At 39.4% G+C, this 21,482-nt stretch overlaps 1 protein-coding gene across 2 annotated transcripts in view; it reads left to right on the top strand.

Annotated features, from left to right (window-relative positions):
• Positions 1–13,359, top strand: part of MOB3B (MOB kinase activator 3B) — an 89,928-nt gene extending 76,569 nt beyond the window's left edge. For both annotated transcript variants that reach the window (XM_033084982.2, XM_033084981.2), the window contains exon 5: positions 8,542–13,359. In XM_033084982.2, coding sequence (XP_032940873.1) covers positions 8,542–8,571 — 30 coding nt within the window. In that variant the 3' untranslated portion in view covers positions 8,572–13,359. The remainder of the gene's footprint in view (positions 1–8,541) is intronic.
• The last annotated feature ends 8,123 nt before the right edge of the window (positions 13,360–21,482 follow it).

Genomic DNA, 21,482 nt, shown 5'->3' with positions numbered 1-21,482 from the left:
TAATCTGCTTTGCTTATTCTTCTCAATAATTTTTTAATAAATCATATCCTATGAAGACATTGAGCTTTTCTCAAAGTAATTTTTATAAATATTTTTTCATAAGAACAGAAATGTGAATTTAAAAAGTAGAGCAAGATATTGCTTACGTGCACTGTTCTGCTTACTTTTGAAATGGTGATTTCATTTACATGCAAAGACTATCAGCCACATTAGCAGTTGGGACTGGAAGTGATAACTGTCAGTGGAACTGAATGTATAAAAATGATGAAGCTGGTAATTGCCTCCATGAGCATGGACTTCATCTTCAGGATAAACAAGGACATTAGGACAAGGGACATTTCTTGCTTCATTATTCTCAGTGTAAAAACTTCCATTGGCTACATAGCATCATTGCTTTCTGAAAACATTTTCATCTGGTGTTTGGAGCTGCTTAAAAGTCATTATAACATGGAAGTCAAGATACCAAATCAAGAAGTTTCTGTTTTCAAACTAGTTCTGCCAAGTCTCCTGTCTGTTTCAGGATGGGCCAATTAACAGTACTGTAGTCATATAGTGCTCAGGTGAACACTAGAATTTCTCTGCTATGCTTTTTGTTTTTCTAGGGTTATAGACCTCATAAATATCAGTCCCCCAACTCTGTACCTCTTGTTACTCTGTCCATGAGGCTGAACTAACTACTGGTATAGGTCTAATTTATGTCTTTTCACTAAATAATTAGCAGATTTGCTGCATCTTTGTTTATACCACAAAAAAATGTTTGCTCATCAGGCAATTCATTGCCAGAAATACCATGGATGTAATAGAAATACTATGAACGTAACACTTCTGGCACTAGCTTCATACAGTACCCAGAGTTGAAAACTCAGCTGTAGCAGGTTTAGCAAAACATGGCAAAATGCTGGCATTTTGACACAGGTGCTCTCAGATGAAGCACAGCTGAGTGAAACAGGATGATTAATAGAGATTTTTATGAAGCCAAAATTTTCAAGCTTATCTTTTAAAATAAAAATACTCATTTTTTAATTCACTGGTGTTTTTTTCCAAAATATTGCTTTGTCTGCTTAGTTATTTTTCTGTGGTTATGGTGAAAATTAGAATTTGCATTTTTCCATAAACTTTGTATATCCGCTTACAATCTTCAGGAAAACAGTTAAGGTATCCACAAATCTGAAATACAGATTACTTGCCAGCAGAGGACAGTTTGAACTCAAGAGTACACGGGGACTGATTTCATTATCCTTATTATGTTCTTCCTGTCACTCTCCTTTATAGCTATTCAGTTTTACTTTTCTACTGCTGCTCACTGCCATCAATATACAGCCCTTCAGATCTTTTCAAGGTGTCCTCTGTTATCTCACTTAGAAGACGCAAGACAACAGTAATATTAAGACAGACCTCTGGCTGTTTATCCTTCCAGTGTGTTGTGTGTGCTGCCTGGATGGCTTAAGCTTTGGACAGGGAACATGTAATGTTCAGTCTCGTTCAGACTTGTTCAGTCACTGCCACCAACTAGCAAACAGGTGTTTCTTTCTTTCAGAAATGAAAAAAAAACAACCAACCAAAAAAACCAACCAACCTAGCATTTCCTGCCCCCAGTCCAGTTATGGTGTTAATATCCAAAAGGATTTTTTTCACATTGTACAAGCGGTGACAATTTCTCAAGAAATGGATATGATCACTAACTAAAGAAGAAATCAGTTATAGGTAAATACTGTCTTTTTCCACATCTTGCAGGAAATTAGAAGGAAATTGAGAGCTCTAGGATTTATTATTTCTCAAAAATACAATTCTCAACTTTGATGCTCGAAGAAAGTAGAGCCTTAGGGTGCACTGCCATGGTGGATTTTCTGAATATACAATTTCGGGCACACATTTTTAGTGACTATTTCTATGGCATCAGCTGCTTTGCTTGCACTGAACTGAAGATAGAAGGACTTTCCTAGGGAGATTTTGCTTAACTGTTATAAAAATGCCTATGATTTCCTCTCTTTAGCACTTTACAGCTTAACAGCTCCCTTCAGTAGTCTAACTATCATAAGGGAATTGTGAAGATGGTATTAAGAAGAAATTTCAGAAAAACTACAGTAATTTCACGCGTATAATGCGCACCCTTTTGACCAAAATTTTGGTCCAAACTCGGAAGTGTGCCTTATACCCCGGAACACCTTATATATGGACAAAGTTCGGAAATTTGCCAACCCGGAAGTGCGAACCGGCAGCCCGCAGCAGCTGGCACCAGGCGGGAGTGCCGGGGCCCACAGCACAGGGAGGGCGCCGGGGGCTGCGTTTAAAAGGTACGCCAGTCCATGAAAAATGTTTGCAAATTGAGCACCTGCCAGTAAACCCCGCAATCGCACGATTCCGTTAACTAATTCGTTACTTTGTTGCACGTGGATCCTCACTGCAAAAAAACAAAGTGCGCCTTATAGTCCAGTGCGCCGTATATATGGATAAAGTTCAGAAATTTACCGACACCCGGAAGTGCACCTTATAATACAGTGTGCCTTTTAGTCGTGAAATTACTGTACTGTACTTAACTAAAAGTATGTGTTTTCTTAATTTGAACAGTACTTTTTGAGTGACTGTATTAGTTTTATTGAGTGTTGAATTGGACTGTTATTATTCTCTCTAAACCAGAGAGATCCAGAAAACTGAGAAACAGCAAGTCTACTTTTTCTAACTGACAAAGGAAAAAAAAATCTTTTGTCACATGAATTTAGAAGTTCTGCAGAAGAAAAAAGAAAGGAGGAAAGAGGTATTTATTGTCCCATTTAATTAGATCTGTTAGTGTATAAAATAAAATATGCAACAAAATTGTGGTTAATAATATAGAACTAACATGTCTCCTGATAAATATTATGTAAAATTTTATGCTGAATATAGTTGTGGTGTCTGCTTATTTACTCTGGATTATTTTGGTGTGAAAAGCCACACATTTCAAGTCCATTTAATAGGGTAAGGTACACTAAACCAAACTTTATTTTATTGTTACAGAAGACAAAAACATGCAGAAGGTGAAACTATCTCCTTGGAACATTTTAGGTGATTTTAGGCAAGTCAGTCATCCAAATGCATGTTTTCTGTATCTATCTGGATCTAACTCTACTCACAGGTGTATTTGGCAGGGTTATTTTCTGCTCCTGCTTGCGGTCATTTGATAGAATACCTTTGTCATTAGTGATAAGGGTTTATGTTTGCAGACAGGAGTATTATCTGTGTCCCACAAACATCACCAAACAAATTCAGGAAGAACCAAATAGGATTATTGTCAACCCGTCCTTAGCTTCAAAATAACTACCCTCAAACCAAAGAGATTGTCTGAAAGATTAATTTAATGCTGTGCATCATGATAATTGAGACTCATTCAAGTGGAAGACATTGTGAAACCTAACAAAAGAAATACCACAATGATCAATATATCCACTGGACAGTAATTACCATTCTGTTGGGATTTTTTTTTAGTCATGATACAGAGAGAGGGGCAACGGAAGAAGTAGAGGAAGTTTTTTTTTTACTAACTTTGGAGAGAACAATTTCTAAATGAATATTCAGTGCATGTTTCTAATTAAAATATCCATAAATCAAAAAAAGAAAAAATAGTTTTGTAGAATACAGATACGTTGTGCAGCACAGGATCATAGACCACATGATCTATGCTGTTCCATTGTAAACAGCTTCTTTTGTCATCAGGATACAAAGAGCTTTGTCCACGTGTTAATTATTTGTTAATTATTAAGAGGTTTGTGAAGAAAGCACCAAGAAAAAGCTGCAGTTGTCATAGCCATTTGTGCTCTGAAGAACAGATCTTTCTCTTCTTCATCTGCAGTTGTTATTTGAACTACAAAAAGACTGTGAGCTGTCTGCATTGGTGCATCACTGGGCCTCTCTGTGTGCATATAGCATTCCATGTGGCTGTGGCTTGCTTTTCTGTCCATGAAAGGAGAGAGGAGAAAGGTGTGTCCCAGTGATGCTTGTGTTTGTTCTGCAGAGCCTTCTAGTCTTGAACTCAGATCATGAACACTAAACTGGGAGGCCTGGTGTGTGTATTGCCTTTCTGCCCAACACTGTGCATTGTTTCACAGGATGGTTGAATAAATTCTAAGTTCCTTACCTGTGAGAAGAATGTGGTTAATTCTGGGCAATGGTTTGGGGGTTTTTTTGGTTGCAGTGTTTGGAGACATGAATGACTGCCTGTGGAGTCCATAAGCATGGCAAGTGGATTTGGCATGGTGCCCACTGCTGGCATGTCCTTGCTCTTGGCCACTTGGTCAGGTCTTCCAGGCTGATGAGTGCCTCCAGGCAAGGTATCCCTGCCTGTCAGCACACAATGCTGTTTCTCTATCCACTTTTCTGCTGACACACTCGTATATACATTGAAGAATCTTACTACATTTAAAACAGTTGTCAAAGGGCTGAAACAAGATGTTTCCACATCATCCTTAGGCTTGGTAACTGGCAGCAGGGGATGCTGAGGGGAGTGAATGTCAAGCCATGCTTTGCTTCAGTTTGGAGAACTGGAAGTGAGGATGGAACCCAGGCACTGAAGGAAGATTTCAGTCTAAAACAACACTGGTTTTGGTGAAGATCATTATTGCATTTATTCTTTTTTTCTGGTCTTCTTATAGAATACTGGTGTTTATACTGTTTTTTCATTTCATCTACTTTCTTCAGCTTTTGCACAGGAGGGACCTCCAGCTTGTATTATACACAGGAACAATGGTGATGTTTGAAGGGTTTCTGCCTTGTGTTTTGCCAGCTATATATTATACTTGCATAAGCATAGAAACAAAATTTTCTTAGAAGAAAACCATTCTTTATGGGAAATTCATTCTTCTCGTAATCCATTCAGATGCAATCAATATCTTACCACAGGTAAATTTGTCATGTTAAAAAGATATTTCCTCAGCTACTCCTGGCTATGTTGCATTTTTCAATTCTTCTTCTGCTGTATTTAAAGGTGAAATGAAGAGTAAAAATTAAAAGAGTTAGGTGTAGATTTATGTGCTGAATTTATCTGAAATTTATGTTGGAGTATTACGGAGGGGAGAGAACTAGGCATTCTTCAGATACAAATATTGATTACCTTTTAAATATTTCTTTTTTCCCTTCGTCTGTGAAATCAAGTTGGTACTCCCTGAAAAACATTCAGGAATGTGTCCTTCCATGAAATCACAAATACTAGCAAAACAGATAGGTTCCTGATGTTTACAGAGAGGCCTGTTAGCATTAATTCCAGTGGGTAACTAAATCAAGGACTTGATAAAGAATAGCCAGTGTTTCTCTTTGTGTTCCTTAGAAGTGAATTCTATGTTAAATTCTTCTCAGTTACTTGGGCATATTCAGCACATACGATAGGTCTAGGCTTCTGGTTTGGATTTGAAAAACCTTCATTGCCTTCATTTTTTTGAGTTAAATGTGTAATCCAGAATTGAAATCAGGAACACATATTAATGTATCAATGAGAATAATGCTCTGGAGTGTCTTGTAATTAATTTCCAAGAGGAAATGCATCTGCTATCAAAAGCTCTGGTATGGAGAGTTTCTGTTAATGAGCACAGAGGGACTTTGAAAGTTTTCAGTATGTTTTCAAGTGCTTATGTGTGCCTGTCTTGATTATCTGATTCTTTTGTCTGCCTAGCCTTTATATTTCATTCAATATCCAGCTGGGACTGGCTATCACAGTACCTTAAGGCAAAGAGCATTTCCAGCCTTTTCAGAAGAGTCAGTTGATAGCTGGTTGTCATTTGCCATATTTGGGAAATACTCTTATATACTTTTAATCGATAATTGTTAGTCAAGAACATACTTCTACACCTTTCCCAATGTAAAATGAACAGTGAAGCAGAGAAGCAAAAACCCAGGAAGACTCAGGAGACACTGAAGAGCAGTCCACTTTTTGTTAAAGACAGTGCTCATCTCAGGCTGTGCAGCAGCAGAATAACTAAGAATCAGGTATTTGGTGAGATTTGAGCAGGACTCTTTTGCAGAGTTAAGTGGAGGGGGTACTTTGTGCAGAGTTCTCTGTTGCCTGCAGAATCAGTGAGAGTTATGCCAGCAAGCTGTGTGAAGAGTGGGTGGTTAATTTGTAAAGGTAAGCATCTCAGAGGAGGCAGAGTGTGGCAAGTAGGAGCAACTTGTTCAGTAACAGGCTCAGCAGCAGGCTCTGCAGCACATAGTGCGTCTCATGCTGCCACCCAGCCAGGGTTGGACACTGAGGATATGACCCTTCCTCTCTTCATCAGCATTTAGAGTGAAGCTTTTTCTTTGCCAGCATCCAAATTATATCAACCTCTTTGAGATACTGTCTCCTATTGTTTTGTGAATTCCTCTAACAAAATAACAAGTAGAAGTGGGTCACTCCCACAAAGCTAGCACCAATTCACTATCACAGGAATCATGGGCTTTTTTCATTTTTTTAAAGCACATCCAATTCACGGTCATTGGGTGAAATCAGTAAAAGCTTATGCACAAATGTGCAGGAATACGATGTGGCTGTACTTGTGTGTCCTTCTTTTACCAGTAACAATATAGATCAATACAGAGAATGTTTCTATGCATCAGAGATGTCAATGTTTTTTAAGGTTAAATATTTTTCTCACAACTTTGGTGAGATTTCCAAAACTGGAGCCAAGCAACTGTTGAGAAGGCCTTGTAGGGAGAAAGTTATAGTGTTATTTGCAGCAATGTTCTACTGACAGCGTGGGGACATAGGATCTAGGGAGAAGACTGTGGATGTGACTGTATAACCAAAAAAAAAAAAAAAAATAACAGAAATTAAGGGAGAGAGAAGCTTGGGGAGAGATTGTATTACTATAAAAAATCAATTCTGCCTCTAGAGAGAAATTAGAAATGGCATTGATAGGTTCATGCTTCATGACTGTCATGGCAAACTGGTTTAAAGCCCTCTAATTCGCATCATATGCATAGATCATCTAAGTTCCTACTCTGCCCTTTTCCTGGACACATTGATCCGTATCTAGAGTCCCACCTCTGGTGCTATTGCAGTTTGCCTCCCAGTGTGTCTGAAGGAGTGTGGCCCAGTTTACAATGGCTCTGATATGGCCCACATTACCTCCTGGAATGCTTTTATAACAGGGTAAGATGGTACAGTCTCAGTAAAAATCACTGTTCAGCAGCATTTACAGAAGGAAGTTGCAGTGTTTTACCTCACAGATCTGTCAGCTATGATTATAGGAAGTACACTAGGAACATGCAGACACTGAGTATGTGTAAAATTAGGAGCCACTGAAGACAAAAACTGCCTTGAAACACATTAACACCTAATTAATCTTCTGTAGGAAGCTGTCTAACACTGTGCTGAATTTTATTTAGTTCTGCATTTGGTGTTTGTTACTCTAATGAAATAAACCTAATCACAGCTATTTAAGAAAAAAACAACTAAAACAAAACAAAAAACAAACAAACAAAAAAAAGGCCACAAAACATTTCAGGAGAAAAGGAGACAGATTTTTCCATGAACAGTCAGCTTTGCCATCTCTAACAAATTAGAGGGGAAGCCACTGCAAGTTTACTTACTGTATATATCACTGTGGAATAACTTATTACTGTATAAATTCCCTGAACTAATTACCATTGTCTTTATAACAAATGACAACATTCCATTCTGTTACATTCATGCCAACAAAATAACAAGTAATGCAAGATAAATACGCAAGAAAGAAAAATTAGTTAAAGGTTTGGAAAGGGAAGAGAAAGATTATGTGCAGGATTCTAGATGGAAAAGTAATCTGTTAAACACAGAGTAAGACAGAGTTACAAAATTGTCATGAAGCAGTTTATATTGGATCTTAATGACCTTACAGATTATACTAAATTATTCAAGCAAGCTAAGAGATTTTTCAGAGACTTCTGATAACTTGGTAAATCTCAATTGATTTTCCAAGATAAATGCTGTGTGGTCTGGTATATGTGGATGGCTGTTGGTCAGATAATGCCTTTCCAGAAAATCTGCTGGCAAACATGAAGTTTTATAGAATGGGACAGCCAGTTACCAGAGAGTTTGTATCAGAGTGCTTGTAAATCAGATCAAGTAAAATTCTGTATGGATCCCAAACCCCAGTTCCTAATGGAGTCTGTAAATGGTCCAAAACCCCATCCTAGAGATGAATGTCACAGGTCTGGTCAAGTCCTCAGGATTTGTGTTCCTGTGCCCTTTATGCCTGTGGGTAAGCAGAAATAACTAGGCATAGAAGGTGTATCTGGGGCTGCTGTTGGCTGCAGGTTCAATGAGAATTATTTGAATCCTTTTTCTTACATTAAATTAAAAGGTTTCTGGCATTTGTGGTTGATTTATTTCTTTGGGAGGGGGATGTAGCACCATTTACCTGATATGGCTTGGGATTTATTAGGTTATTGAAGCTGTCAAAAGTGACAAAATGCTGTATTTTACTTGCCAGTTATGTTAATTGTCTTTAAAAGTGACAGAGAGGGGCAGAAATTATGGGTGCCATTTAAAACCACATGAATTTGCAGAGTTGCAGAAATATTAAACGCCGTTTGTTTCCCTTTCTTGTTTTACAGAAAGAGATGACAACCAGGATGTGTCACTAAAAACTACCCACTGAAGAAAAGCAAAGTCCCATTTCCTTCCTACTGCAGAGTTCAAGAACATGACAGCTCTCATGGACTGAGCCTGCTTGTTAATCCCTAAAAGCAGGAGAGTTGGGAGCCACAGTTACTGTCACAACTGCTTCTCTCCAGTGTCAAAGTTGTTAACCCTAAATATGCTGCTAGGAACCTCATCTGAGCAACATGGCTTATTGAGAAAAAGAAGAATCATATCAGTTTTAGCTCCTTTATCAGGAATAAGAACCTCTTCAGCCATAACAATAGCAAACAGTGCCCCTGCTGCTAAAGCTTTACTGAAATTCAGGGTTGACCTCCTGACTAGTTGTTTTGAAATGAAATCTGCAACCTTGCTTTCTCTTTCTTTTGTTTCTTGGTATGTATTTTCTTTCCTAACTGCAACAGACTATTAAGAGGTTCTGGAATCAAAGAAGACCTAGCCTTTAATGCCTCCTATCCTGCTCCAGGCCACCCAAGGCTTGGCCACCATTCCTAAATGCCAGCAAGCCTTGTGTTTCTGGGAAGACAACCACGTCCTCCAGCCGAACAGGCAGTTTATTCTTCATTGTGGCTCATAATTTAATGACAATTGGAGTGTTTCTGATCTCAGCTACATTAACAGGGACCCAGATATAGCTCTGCAGTGCTGAAGTATTTTCCTTGAATTCATGCTGTGACTGACAGCAAATGTTCTCAGTATCTCTGTATTACATAAAAAAACCAGCTATAGTCATCATTTTCCTGAAGTATACACTATGAAGTACACCAATCTATCGTGTAATTTCATATCCTTCTATCCCTTTAGAAAAAGGATCACTCTCAAACACTCTAAAATTTCATCTTTTCTGGCAAAATAAATTTAATTTGAGTGACTTTCAGGAAGATACAACAAAGATGAGTAGTAAAAAAGATTAGGTCAGGAGGGACTAATTGGAGGTCTCTGTTGCAGCTAAACAGTGCCCAGCAATGTGACTTGCTTTTTACACTGGGCTAACACAATCTTTTTTTTCCAGAACTTAATCCAAGTTAATTAACACATTTATGAACAATCTGGATGGATCCATTGCAGCAAATCAAGTCTTCTATGCCAAATATGCCCTGAGGAAGCTTTCTTCTGAAAAAAAAAAATAAATTAAAAATGAAAGTGATACTTAACAGAGGTATCAGAAGAGAAATACTTCTGAATAAATGGGAATCAAGTGGAACACATCTATGTATTCTGTGCCTTGTAACAAGTTTTGCACACTTGTGTTATTGTGAAAAGTTACTTTTTCCTGAGTAAGTTCTTAATCCTTTTGCTGCCTTCTCCTCAAATAAGTTTAGTATGTTTATGTCTTCTGAGACAGAAGCAGAAGAAAATCTCATGGAGTATCCAGTGATTGGAATATTTGAAATAGAGGAGTAGCAGACACTAAAGAATAACAGCAAATATTTTCTAGCTCAGCGTTGTAGTACATTTTGATTTACTTGCCTGCTTGCTTAAATCAGGGCTTGTAAAATCTCAGTGATTACATTCTTGTTGGGAAAAAATGTTTTTGCTGGGAAAAAGTGGTTTTTACACATTTGGTGTACCTGTGATGGGGGCTTTTCTGCATCTCTAGAACTACACAAGCAGCATTATCCTTTGCTTTCAAGGGGATGGACCTAAGTGTTCCTACCTTCTTTGGTAGTCTTTGCAATCAGGTTTAATTCTTTGGGGATTGGAATGCATGCACAGATGATTTCTGTTCTGCTGGCACTTCTGCAGGATATAAGTAGCTTCTGGAATTCATTGCCACAACTACTCCTGATCTTGCCTCATTTTAAAGAAGATGAAAAATGTAATTTCTTTGGGGTGGTTCATGTAGCTGGTGACTGCGTGGAATTACAATTTCAATTGCTTATAAAGAGTTTCTTGAATTCCTCCGAAGTGCCTGGGCTGTGGCACTGTTTGAGATGGAGCTGTCGCTGATGCAGTGCACTTGAATTCCACTGCCAGCGTGGACAGTTGCCATGTGGTGTTCTCAGTCTGGACAGCACTGTATTTGAAAGATTAACGTAAAGATGCAAAGGTGTGGAATTTTGTGCATAATGATCAAAGTCACTACACAAATTGAAAAACATGGGGTTTATGCATAATTTAGTCTTCATTTTATTACACTACTTACCATATGCTGTTTTGAGACTATTCACTGCAGCTCAGTCTGAAGATTAGGCAGAATTTTTTCTGTTACCATTTTGTGAATGCAAAACTTATCAATTGGAGTGTCTTCCTTTTCTTTTAAACCATTTTTTCCCCAAACCCGCATATGTTTCATTTTCTAGTATAGCACAATGTATAAGGCAAAAGAGTAAAATGCAGAGTTGAACCCTAGAGGATTTGTGTTTGACCTGGCAAAAATCCCTGTAATGGTAAAAGCTTATTATTACACAGGAGATGAACCATCTGCAAATGAGAGAAGAGTGTACTTGTTTTGTTTACTCATTCTGCTAGGAAGAACATGGAGTTTCCTTCCTCCACATGAAAAGGTGTGGCCTTCTGCTGAGTGTCTCCCAACAGGTACTCTTGCTTCTGCAGCACGTTTCTCCTCTTCCACTCCATGATAGCTGATAAGCAAATCTGAATGTTTGGAATGTGGCATCACTGTAAAAGTATCATTTTACCCCTTCCCATAGAGAGAGGAAGGCAGATTCCTCTTGAATCTGGTGATCAAGGATTCCAGCTTTATCAGTAATTTGCACAAACAGAATAGTGTTTTGCAATGTTTCTTGTACTTGATCTTATTATTGTGTATGTTCCTAATAATACCAGCATTCCATATTGTTCTGGGATTTGGAAAAGTAGAGGGAGGAGAGGGAGAAAAGAGGCTATTTGGATTTTTTTGTTTTGTTGTGGTTTTTTAATCACTTTTCTAGTTCTTCTAGGTTTTGTCTTTCTTACCTAACTTCACCTAACTAAAGATGCTGTTGTGTTAAACTTTGAGGCACTTTATAGTGCCTTTATACAGGAATCATTTCAACTGACTGAAACTCAGCATTACTCTGAAGTAATGAAAAATGTTGTGAAAGGTTCCTATGACACCAAACTTGACTTCAATAGTTAAAGACTTAAGAACTTTCATTGATTTTCTCTGTAATAAGAGATTTTGTAATGAACTTCTGTTTTGTGTGAACATAGATTAGTGACAGCTGTAATATGAAACAAATCTGAACATAATCTCCCTTAGCTTTTATGAACAATGGAGTCCCAAGGTCTTTTGAAGGGTGGAGTTTTTTTACTAATTCACAACAGCAAAACCGATGATTTCTGTCAGATTTGAGAGAAGCTGAGGACTTACGAAACTTACTAGTTTTCTCGAAGAACTCAGACCCTAAAGCAGCAAAACTTACATCATTATTTGATTCTCCTGATGGATTCATTAAGAGCAAGGCAGGGAAAGAGGAGGAAAACAGATAACAATTCTACAGGGTCTACTGACATCAAAAAGATGTGCAGAAACTTAATAGGTGAACATTGTCCTCAGTAATCACAAATTCCTTATCTGTGAAAAGGATACAGAGAATGATACTCTTCATAGTTGGGAAGCCACTCTTGTCTGGTCTCTGTTAACAACAGACTAAAAGGATCTTTGAGCACCCTTGGGTTAAATAAATTACACATTTTGGAGCCTTCTCACAAAAAGCTACTTCTTCCTGTCACTTTTAAGCTTGTCTGCTTCTCATTTTCTGGGTGGGAGCTCTCAGAGACAGCCTTTCAGTGTGCCTTTTGCTTCCCCAAGGACAGTGCTGGTACAAAAAGTAGCTGTCTCACCTCCCTCTGGGCCTGCAGAAGGGCTACCTCTGACTTATGCCCTCTGAAGAGAGACCATCAAGGGCTGGCTGTTTATCATCTCTTCGGAAGAACAGTAGCAAGAGAGCAGGAGGTACCTAGAAGTTCAGCAAAACAGGAGTCACTGCATGTAAAATAAAAATATGGTTTCTGTAGTAAAGCATTCTCTGTGGGCTTTAGAAAGGGGATAACACTGGGGTACCCAGTATAGACAAGTGGTCAGTATTTAGACATTTTTTCCTATATATTGGAAGACATTTTTAATAAAAGACATTTTTAATAATTATGGAGACTATTCCAAAGGCCAAGCAAGCCAAATCAGCACTAAGAACCTGATGATGGTGTAAATTTAAATAAAAAGTTATCAAAGTTGATTTTTTCATGTGTTTTATGCTAAATAGACAGCGATTTCCAAGGTTTAGCTGAATATGTTAGAGCTCTCAAAGTAGTTTCTGTTCCATATTTTAATAAGTTTAAAGACAGATGTAACTAATATAATTAAAAGTTATAATAATTTTCTCCCAGGAAAAAATATATATTACTTGTCCAGTCTAATACATGTGTGTCTGTGTATGTGCACGTGTGCATATATATACATATACATATATATATATGTGTGTGTATATGTTTGGGGATATGGATGTGGAATTGTCACAACATGCACATGTACACTCCCTTCTCTTTCCTATAAAATACATTTTTTAAAAAATTTTGGTAATTTTAAAGGGGAATGCATCTTTCAAAGAAATAAGTGGTTGATTCCTTTTCTTCCTCCATGCATCAGCTCTGTTTGGTGTGTTAATTTTTTTAATGATGTCGTGTTTGTCTCAGACTTTTTTTAGTTCTGTTTGTTATTAAATAATTGTTGAAGTGTAAGAGAAGAGAGACTGATAGTAACTGTTGTAGTCATTAAAAGAAAAGGAAAGTTTACTTTCCAAACCAATCATAATGGATGAAGCAATGAAATACAAATACAAATAAAATTAACATAACAATGCAGAAGTATTGTGAAGTTATTTGGTATCTAACTCTTCAGCAAGAAAAATGCATATGGTTTTCACACTACAGAACAGAATTCCCTGGCAAGCTCCCTGGACTTAGAGGTGAGTGAGATCCATTACTGCCAATTCACCAGCTTCACAGTCCTCCTGTCTCCAGTGTGACTTAGCCTGGAGTGCTAAGTCCACTCCTGGGAGCATCAGTACAAGAGACAGTACAGACTGGAGGAATGCAGAAAAGGGCCACAAGGATGATGAGTGGTCCAGGGCTTCTCTCACACAAACCAGAGTTGAAAGAGTTGGGATTGTTTGTCCTGTAGAATGCCAATGGGGGATATTATCGCTATGTATAAACATTTAATGAGTGAAGAAAACTTGACTTTTCTCAGTGGTATCCAATGACAGAAGCAATTGGACACAATTACAGGAAACTCCTGTAAAAACCTTTTCAAAGTGACTCTTCTCTGAGTGTGGCATTGGACTAGGCACTGACAGCAACACCTCCCGACCAATGCTGTGGTGGGCCTGCGACTACAGCAGCCTATCTATGCTGTCCAGCAGTGATGAGGCTCTTCAGTCTGCTGTTGACAATCCCCTTGTTGAAGCCAGAAGAGACTGTTCTGTCAGGGGAAAGCACTGCAGGAAATGCTCCTACAGAATGTTGTTGCATGCCTCCTTAATTTTCCCTGTCCTGATTCCATACAGCAGTGAAAGCAGAGCAGCAAGAGTAAGTCACCTCCCTGCATCAGCCAAGAAGCGAAGGAGCGGGGCAGAGGTGACACTGGCTATTGCAGCCCACATGCCTTGATGCACGGCACAAGTTGTCTCAGTTGTGTCATCCCACCATAGTTAGGAAGATTTTTTTCCTGCTGCTGCTCAGTATGATGACAAAGCAGGATTTAGCCTCCCTTTTCTACTCTAAACTGCTCTTCACAGTCCTTGAAGACAGCATAAAATAAAAGTGAGGCAAACCCAACCAGTGATGGGATGAAAAATAAGCAGATCTTCTCAATTAACTAAAATATATCTGACACAAAACAGATGGCACTCATGGTTTGAAACCTTAGATTGTGTTTAATATGTCATGGGAATTAGAGCAGTTCAAGTAAATTGACAGGTATTGGAAGGTGTCACCCACCTGGTGCATGCATTTTGGGAAGTGGAGCCATTCTGGCAGAGTAAAAACCACACATTACTCACACCCCTAAAAGAAATACTGTAGTTAATTACTAACCATTCAGTAATAAATATGGCACAAAGGGCAGCAATGGTTAGGAGGGGAGGTGCATAAACAGTAGCGCTCTCTTGGTGCAATTACATTCTATCCATCAAAAAGTAAAAAAAAAAACAAAAAAAAACCCACAAATAAACAAAAAAACAAAACCCACAACAACATAAAACCAAAATCAGACCAGTTACGAAATTTGGCATTTATAATGTATCAACTGTGACAAAGTACTCCTACAGCAACTGTCCTCCTCAAACAGGATGGTATGCAATACCTAAATGGGACCTACAAGAAAACTTTTGACAAGGATTTGTAGTGATAGGACAAGGAATAATAACTTTAAACTGAAAGAAGGCAAGTTCTATGAACTTTCTGAGACACTAGAACAGGTTGCACAGTGAGAGACTGGTTGGAGCTCTGAGCAACCGGCTCTAAATGAAGGCGACCCTGCCCATGGCAGGGGGGTTAGAACTAGGTGACATTTACGGTTCCTTCCAACCCAAACCATTCTATGGTTCTATGATTTTGTCCAAAAATTTCTGAGGGAGTGCATATGCCTGGGAAGGTGTCTTAGGTTGCAATGCAAGATTTAACCAGAAGTGTGCATTCTATCACCATCTGTTGAAACCAGGTGGAGCAGTGTTCCTTATCTTTGTCATGACCCATGCCTCATAAGTCTGGGGGGAATATCTTCTGTTAATGGATCAGCTGTTAAAACCAGGTGGGACTGTGTTCTTTATCTCTTCCACAACCCATCCTCTGTCCAGGAAGACAGTGTCTGTTAATGGCCACTGAGTCCCACTGCATGACTGATAAAATTACATCAACCCGTTGGGAGATGCTCAAAACAGGGGGAAGAGCCAAACATGTCCTACCTAGATAAGATCTGATATTTGGAACATCAGATCAGCCTTTTTCCACTGGATTCTCAGAGGAAGACCAGGCCCATCATAATCACCACAGAACCTTGGGAGGAAATCTGTACCCTTCTACAGGAGCACTGCTTCAGCAGAACCACATCTGTCACTCCAGGGGGAATGCAGCCACTATTTAATCAAACTGCTACCAACACCCTGACTGACAGGGTGTCAGGTTGTACCCTGACTCTGTCAGTGTTTTGTTGTTTTGTATTATTGCATTTTTATTTTTTTTAATTTTTATTCTCCTAGTAAAAAAACTGTTATTCCTACTTCCATATCTTTGCCTGTGAGCTCCTTAATTTCAAAATTAAAATAATTTGGAAGGAGGGGCTTTACATTTTTCATTTCAAGAGAGGCTCCTGCCTTCCTTAGCAGACACCTGCATTTCAAACCAAGACAGAAGGAGAGCTGATTTCCTTAAATAAGCTGGTCTCATTGACAGGACACACTTCATTAAGCATTCCTGTGCTAGATTTTCCTAGCAGAAAAAAATCAGTATGAAAAAAAGAAAATTGCACAAAGAGTACTGTCTTCTTTTAGTAGTGGTGTTTGCAGCACATTGATCAACCAATCTGGTGATAATTTTCTTCTGAGATGGCAATTAAATCAGACTTGCCCACCCAGTTTGTGTTTCTGCCTCAGAGTTACTTGGACATGAAATACAGGTATAAAAATGGGAGGAAGGTTGAACTGAAGGACAAGTGTGAGTAGACTCAAAAAAATCAACTTTTACTATCACTAGTGCATGATCCTGAGTTTTGCAGTGTATATCTGTGGCTCTGGTCCACTCAACTGGTTGTTTTCTGGAGCACTAATGAGGGCAAAGAGAGGAGGAGATAATCCTAAGTAGTATACATGTTTATGTGTGGAACAAAAGGCATTTTCAAAGACCATGGCAGGAAATTAGCAGGATAGATCTCATTAACTTTGTTCCTCTAGCAATGCTTATTCATTAAATGTCAGGCAGTATAATTATATGTTGAAAAATTAAAATGGAAGAAAATCTGCGATCTGTGGTAAAAGGAGAAAAGTAAATAATAAGCCAATTATATATTGTAGATCAATTGCAAGACAGCTAAGAACTAGTAGCCTAAAATTAAACCTTTTATATATTATCTGTATAATACAGATGCACACATATCTCTTAATTTTCACTGTATGGAAGCAAAATATATACATAACCAATCTGGATAATTTCAGTGGCATGAGAGGAGTTTTTTCCACAGCTCTCATTTTCCACATGTTCAGTTCTGCTAACTCAGCCTCTCAGCTCAAAATCACATTTGCTCATGTCTTGTAGTACAAACACCCTGGTATCTCGTAATATTGCTTTATACTCCTATTCATTAATTAGTCAATCAGTAGACTGCTTTGGATATAAATCCAAATCTTTAGAGTTACGCACACTATACTTAATCTTAGCTTGAATTCCTTGAGGACAGGTCTGTGCACTACCTGGAATGACTATGTAGGGGATGACTGCATGCCAGTTGCCTTTGTATCATTCCTCTCCTTTGGAGTGACAGATTTATCACTTGACTTCAGTCTACCTCAGCCAGAGGTTTAACCTTTCTTTTCCTCCAGGGAGACACACACTCATCACTGATGATAAAAAAGGATGTCACATTTTCAACCAGAAAGCGACCAAGTGCTTGTGCCCTAGTGTAAGTTTGGAAAAGTAGTGACTGTTAGATCCAAAAGTGAATACCTCTGGGAACAGAGATGGCTGTCATAGTCCATTTCACTGTGTCAAAAGCCATTTTACTGAATTGCCAAGGGCTGCAGACTGGATCCAGAAGTGCCACACCAGAAATACTCCTCCTTCTCATCTTTGCATTAATCTGTAAACTTGAAAAATCTTGCTTACATGTATAAAGTAAGTCAATAGTAATTCAGCTAATGAAAGTGCTGATTAAATACATATTTACAAATTATGGACTTCTATTGTCCTAATACAATTATGTTGTTTCTCAGTTGCTGGATTTTATTTGTATTTTTGTTCTGCAACTTTCATTTCTCTCATTTTTTTTTTAGTTTAGATTTTAAACATCTTGTCTTTCTGTGGTCAGCAGAGGGAGCCATATCATTTACTTATGTGAGACCTTGCCACTTCAGATCATCTTAATTTGCTGTTTTTCGCTTCAGCTAAACTAGAAATATTCTCTAGCCTAAAAATTTCTTTAAAGTTTTCTGGCACAGGGGCAGTCACATAGTTAGTTTGGCAGACTTTTATGGACTATAAATAGGATATATTTCCCAGGTAATCCATTTAATGTTAACAATGCCAAAAATAACTAAGAATCTACACTCTGCATTATCTTAAAAAAGTAGTGAAATAATTACATTTTAAGCAAAAAACCTTGTAATCACAAAGATATTTGAAAGAGTTGTAGCTTACTTTCAAGCAAAAATAACAGGTGAGGGCTGAAAGTCCACATACGTGAGGATGACCTAGAATTTGAAGATGCTGAAACACATAGTTGCAGGTGATTCCAATCTGCTTAGTTATGCTTTTTCATCTCACTATATTTATGCATACAACTGAGTGTGTCTGCAATGAACATGAAATTCCAAGTATCTCTGTTTCTTTATCCAAGGAACAGGCTGATGGATTTCCCTTTTTTCATCTGGTTACTGTTTTTATGAGGAAGATAAAGATATGAGGAAGATATTTTTGATGAGCTCTGTGCTAAAATATGGAAACTGTACTTCAGGGGCCACTGAACACTGCAGAGATTCATTTTAAATATAAATCCTTGAAAATAGTATAGTAAACAAAACTCAATCTTTAAAATAACTGTAAAACTGGTTTAAATCCTCAAAGAAGAAAAATGTGCTTTTGATGACATAGTTCCTTCTAACTAGGTCAGCCAGTAAAATCAGAAAGGATCCTCTGGATGTTGAATAGCTGCGGCTGCACTGGGATCAGTTTTTGGTGTAGAAAAGTCCCTCTAGGCCTCTGCAAGAGAAGAAACCGACACTGCAGACTGGAGCTTAAATATGGGGTCTAGGTGACCATATATGTATATGAAAAAAACAAGTAGAATCTAAAGTTTCCTTTTTGTCTAGGCACTGAATCTCAAAGCAATGGAAGAAATAGCAAAGATATAGAAGCAACCATTCCTTGTGTTCCACGACTTTCTGAACTGCTGTTTGCTCATGGACAAGGACAGGATAGGGTCTGCCAAGGATCTTCTGGAGGCAAAATGCAAAGTGGCTGCCACTAAAACAACTGCCCAATGTAACAGTTTTCTCATCCACTAAACTCCAAAGCACCAGATGCCCCCCCCCACTCATATTAATCTCCTATCTCAGAGCTTTTCAAATGAAAATTAAGTAGACTGTTACAACAGTTTAGATTAGAAGGTACTTTAAAGGTCACAAACTCCAACCATCCCTGCATTGATCAGGGACATCTTCAAGTAGATCAGGTTGCTCAGAGTCCAATCCAACCTGATCTTGAATGTTTCCGGGGATGGGGCACTTCCCAGCTCTCTGTGCAACCCATGCAGTGTTTCAGTCTTTACTCTCCTCATAAACAATTTCTTCCTCAAACTCAATTTGAAACTACCCTCTTTTTCAACTATTTTTAAAGCCACTTCCTGTCATTGTTTTGCTACTGGTCCTGCTAAAAACATATATCCCAATCTTTCTCATAAGCCTCCTTTAAACTATTGAAAGATGGCAATCAGTTCTCCCTGGGACGTTCTCTTCTCCAAGTTGAACAAACCCAACCCTCTCTGCTGTTCTTCAGAGGAGAGGTGTTCCACCCTCTGATCATTCCTGTGGCTCTGTTTTGTATTTTGGTGATGCGCTGCTCTCTACCTTGTGGCAAAAGAACTGCTGAAGAATGCTGCTGAGTAGGGAGGCCAAAACTGGTGGTGGTGGAAGAACCCAGTGAAACCACATCCAAGCAAGAAGTCTGAGATTTGGCCGTGGGAAGTGAAGGGATGGTGTTGGGCTGACAGTGAGCATCCAAGGGCACCCAGGTTGGCTCTCCTGCCCCACTCTTAGAGGTTTCTGGCAACCAAACAGGGACAAACAGCTGAGCAGGATTGATGCCAGCCCCTGTGCTGCCTGGCCCACTCAAGTAGATGAGAACTGCTGCAGGTTTACTGCAAGGTTTTGTTGCAGACAGGGAGCTGGTGACTGGGCCACTTCCTTGGCTGCCCCTGCTGTGGAGGAAGATGCCAGCAGCACAGAAGAGGAGGGCATGCCAAGGCAGACACTGCTCTTTCTGCAAGCCAGAGCTGAGTCCATCTGCGCTCTGCCGCTTGTTTCTCTGCTCCTGGCTTGATGCAGAAAACCTGCATGTCCAGTAGTCCTGAGAACAATACGTGGGATCAATATTTTTCAGAGCTCTTGGGAGTATCTTGAGGATTGGTTTATCCCCATATCTCTTTTGGACATGCAAATAACCAATGTCTGTAGAAAAGAGGAACTTGACAAAGTCTGTTGAGTTCTATGAAAGGAACAAATGCGTTGGAAAGCAAGCAGCAATCCCACAGAGCTTTCAGGACAAGAATCCCAGCAAGTCATGACACCCTGATGAATGGACTAGTGTGGTAATGGGCCACGTTTGCCACTGATAGCAACGACCTGCTTATGGCGCTCTTTGTCCTATGTCTGTGTGTTTCTGGGTACTAGAGAAATCCAGGTTGACGCCGTTAGGAACTCAGTTTGTAACATTATGCTTCCTTTTTCCTTTGTCTCTTTTAAATTGCTTTCTTTTGTTTCTTTTTCCCTTTGGGCAGCATCCATTTCTCAAATTAGTGGAGCCTCTCTCCAGCCTCTTCTGACAGCCTGATACCTGACATCCCTGCAACAAAGTAATGCAGGAAGAAGAAGAGATGATCAGGAGCACTTCAGAATTAGTTTGAGAACAGAGCTCTGAGAACAGGCAGAAATGCTGAGGAGAGAGGGGTCAGGAAAGAGGCAGCTATCAGGGTGGGAGAGGAAGGTGACATCTCCTTTTCTCCCATCTGCTGATCCTCCTTCTAAATTTCTGGTTAGGACAGCATTGTGAGAGGGCATAAAGCCACTACTAATGTGCACCTTTCAAGTGGGGGGACTGTGAGATGCATGAAGATTCTACTGGTTATTTGGGGAGCTTGACTAGGACTTCATCTGGAAGTGTCTTCCTCCCCTCACCAGGCAATCAAGCAGAACAACAGGGTTTGGAGGCACAGCAGCTGCTGGCATAGTGGGAAAACTTCCTGGCCAAAGTACAGAAGGAAGAAGAGGAGAAAAGGCTGCTTGAGATGAAGCAGGAAGTTGCCACCATGCAAACTGAAAAGAAAAAGGTATGAAGCAGAGCCAGTCAAGAGGCAAAGGGTGTGAAAAGAGAGTTTGTGTGTTGTTTTGCGCTCCTCTGCACTCCTTATGGGCACTGCTTCTCTGGACACTGTCTGTCTGGATATATTTGTCTCTTAACTGGCCCTTGGTAAACTATGCTGGAGAGACCTATGTACCATGAGGGACAGGCCTCTCAGGTGAGGCTACCAGAGAGCAGAGGAAGGTAGGAATGGCATTGAAGAACCAAAGGGAATGAGAAGCCCAGATCTGTCTATCAGAAGGAGGAAGGTCCCACAGGAAGCTACCTGAAGAGCCAGTCTAGAGCTGGCTGGCTATCAGGCTGCTAAGGAGGTGCATGGAGCTGCTGAGTACGTCCTGTCATTTTTTGTGCAATCGAGCAGTGTGCTGTGTGTGTGCCTCAGCATGAGCTGGACCACATGTTCCTCCTCACTTTGGTGTCAGACAAACATTTTGGACTCCCTACAGAATCTATTGCTGTGCCTGAGGGCAGCCAGGGAGTACTTGGGGCTATTCCTCCTGCCTTTGAGGGCAGATGGCACTGGGCAGGCTTTGCCTGTGCTTCCCTGTGCAGCAAATGAAGAAGCTGGTAAAATACTATCAGAGCTCATTCCCTGTCTCTAGAACTC

This window comes from Catharus ustulatus, chromosome Z, assembly GCF_009819885.2.
Source record: "Catharus ustulatus isolate bCatUst1 chromosome Z, bCatUst1.pri.v2, whole genome shotgun sequence".
Lineage (NCBI taxonomy): Eukaryota > Metazoa > Chordata > Aves > Passeriformes > Turdidae > Catharus > Catharus ustulatus.
The sequence above is the reverse complement of the archived record's forward strand: the minus strand, read 5'-3'. Positions and strand labels throughout refer to the sequence as shown.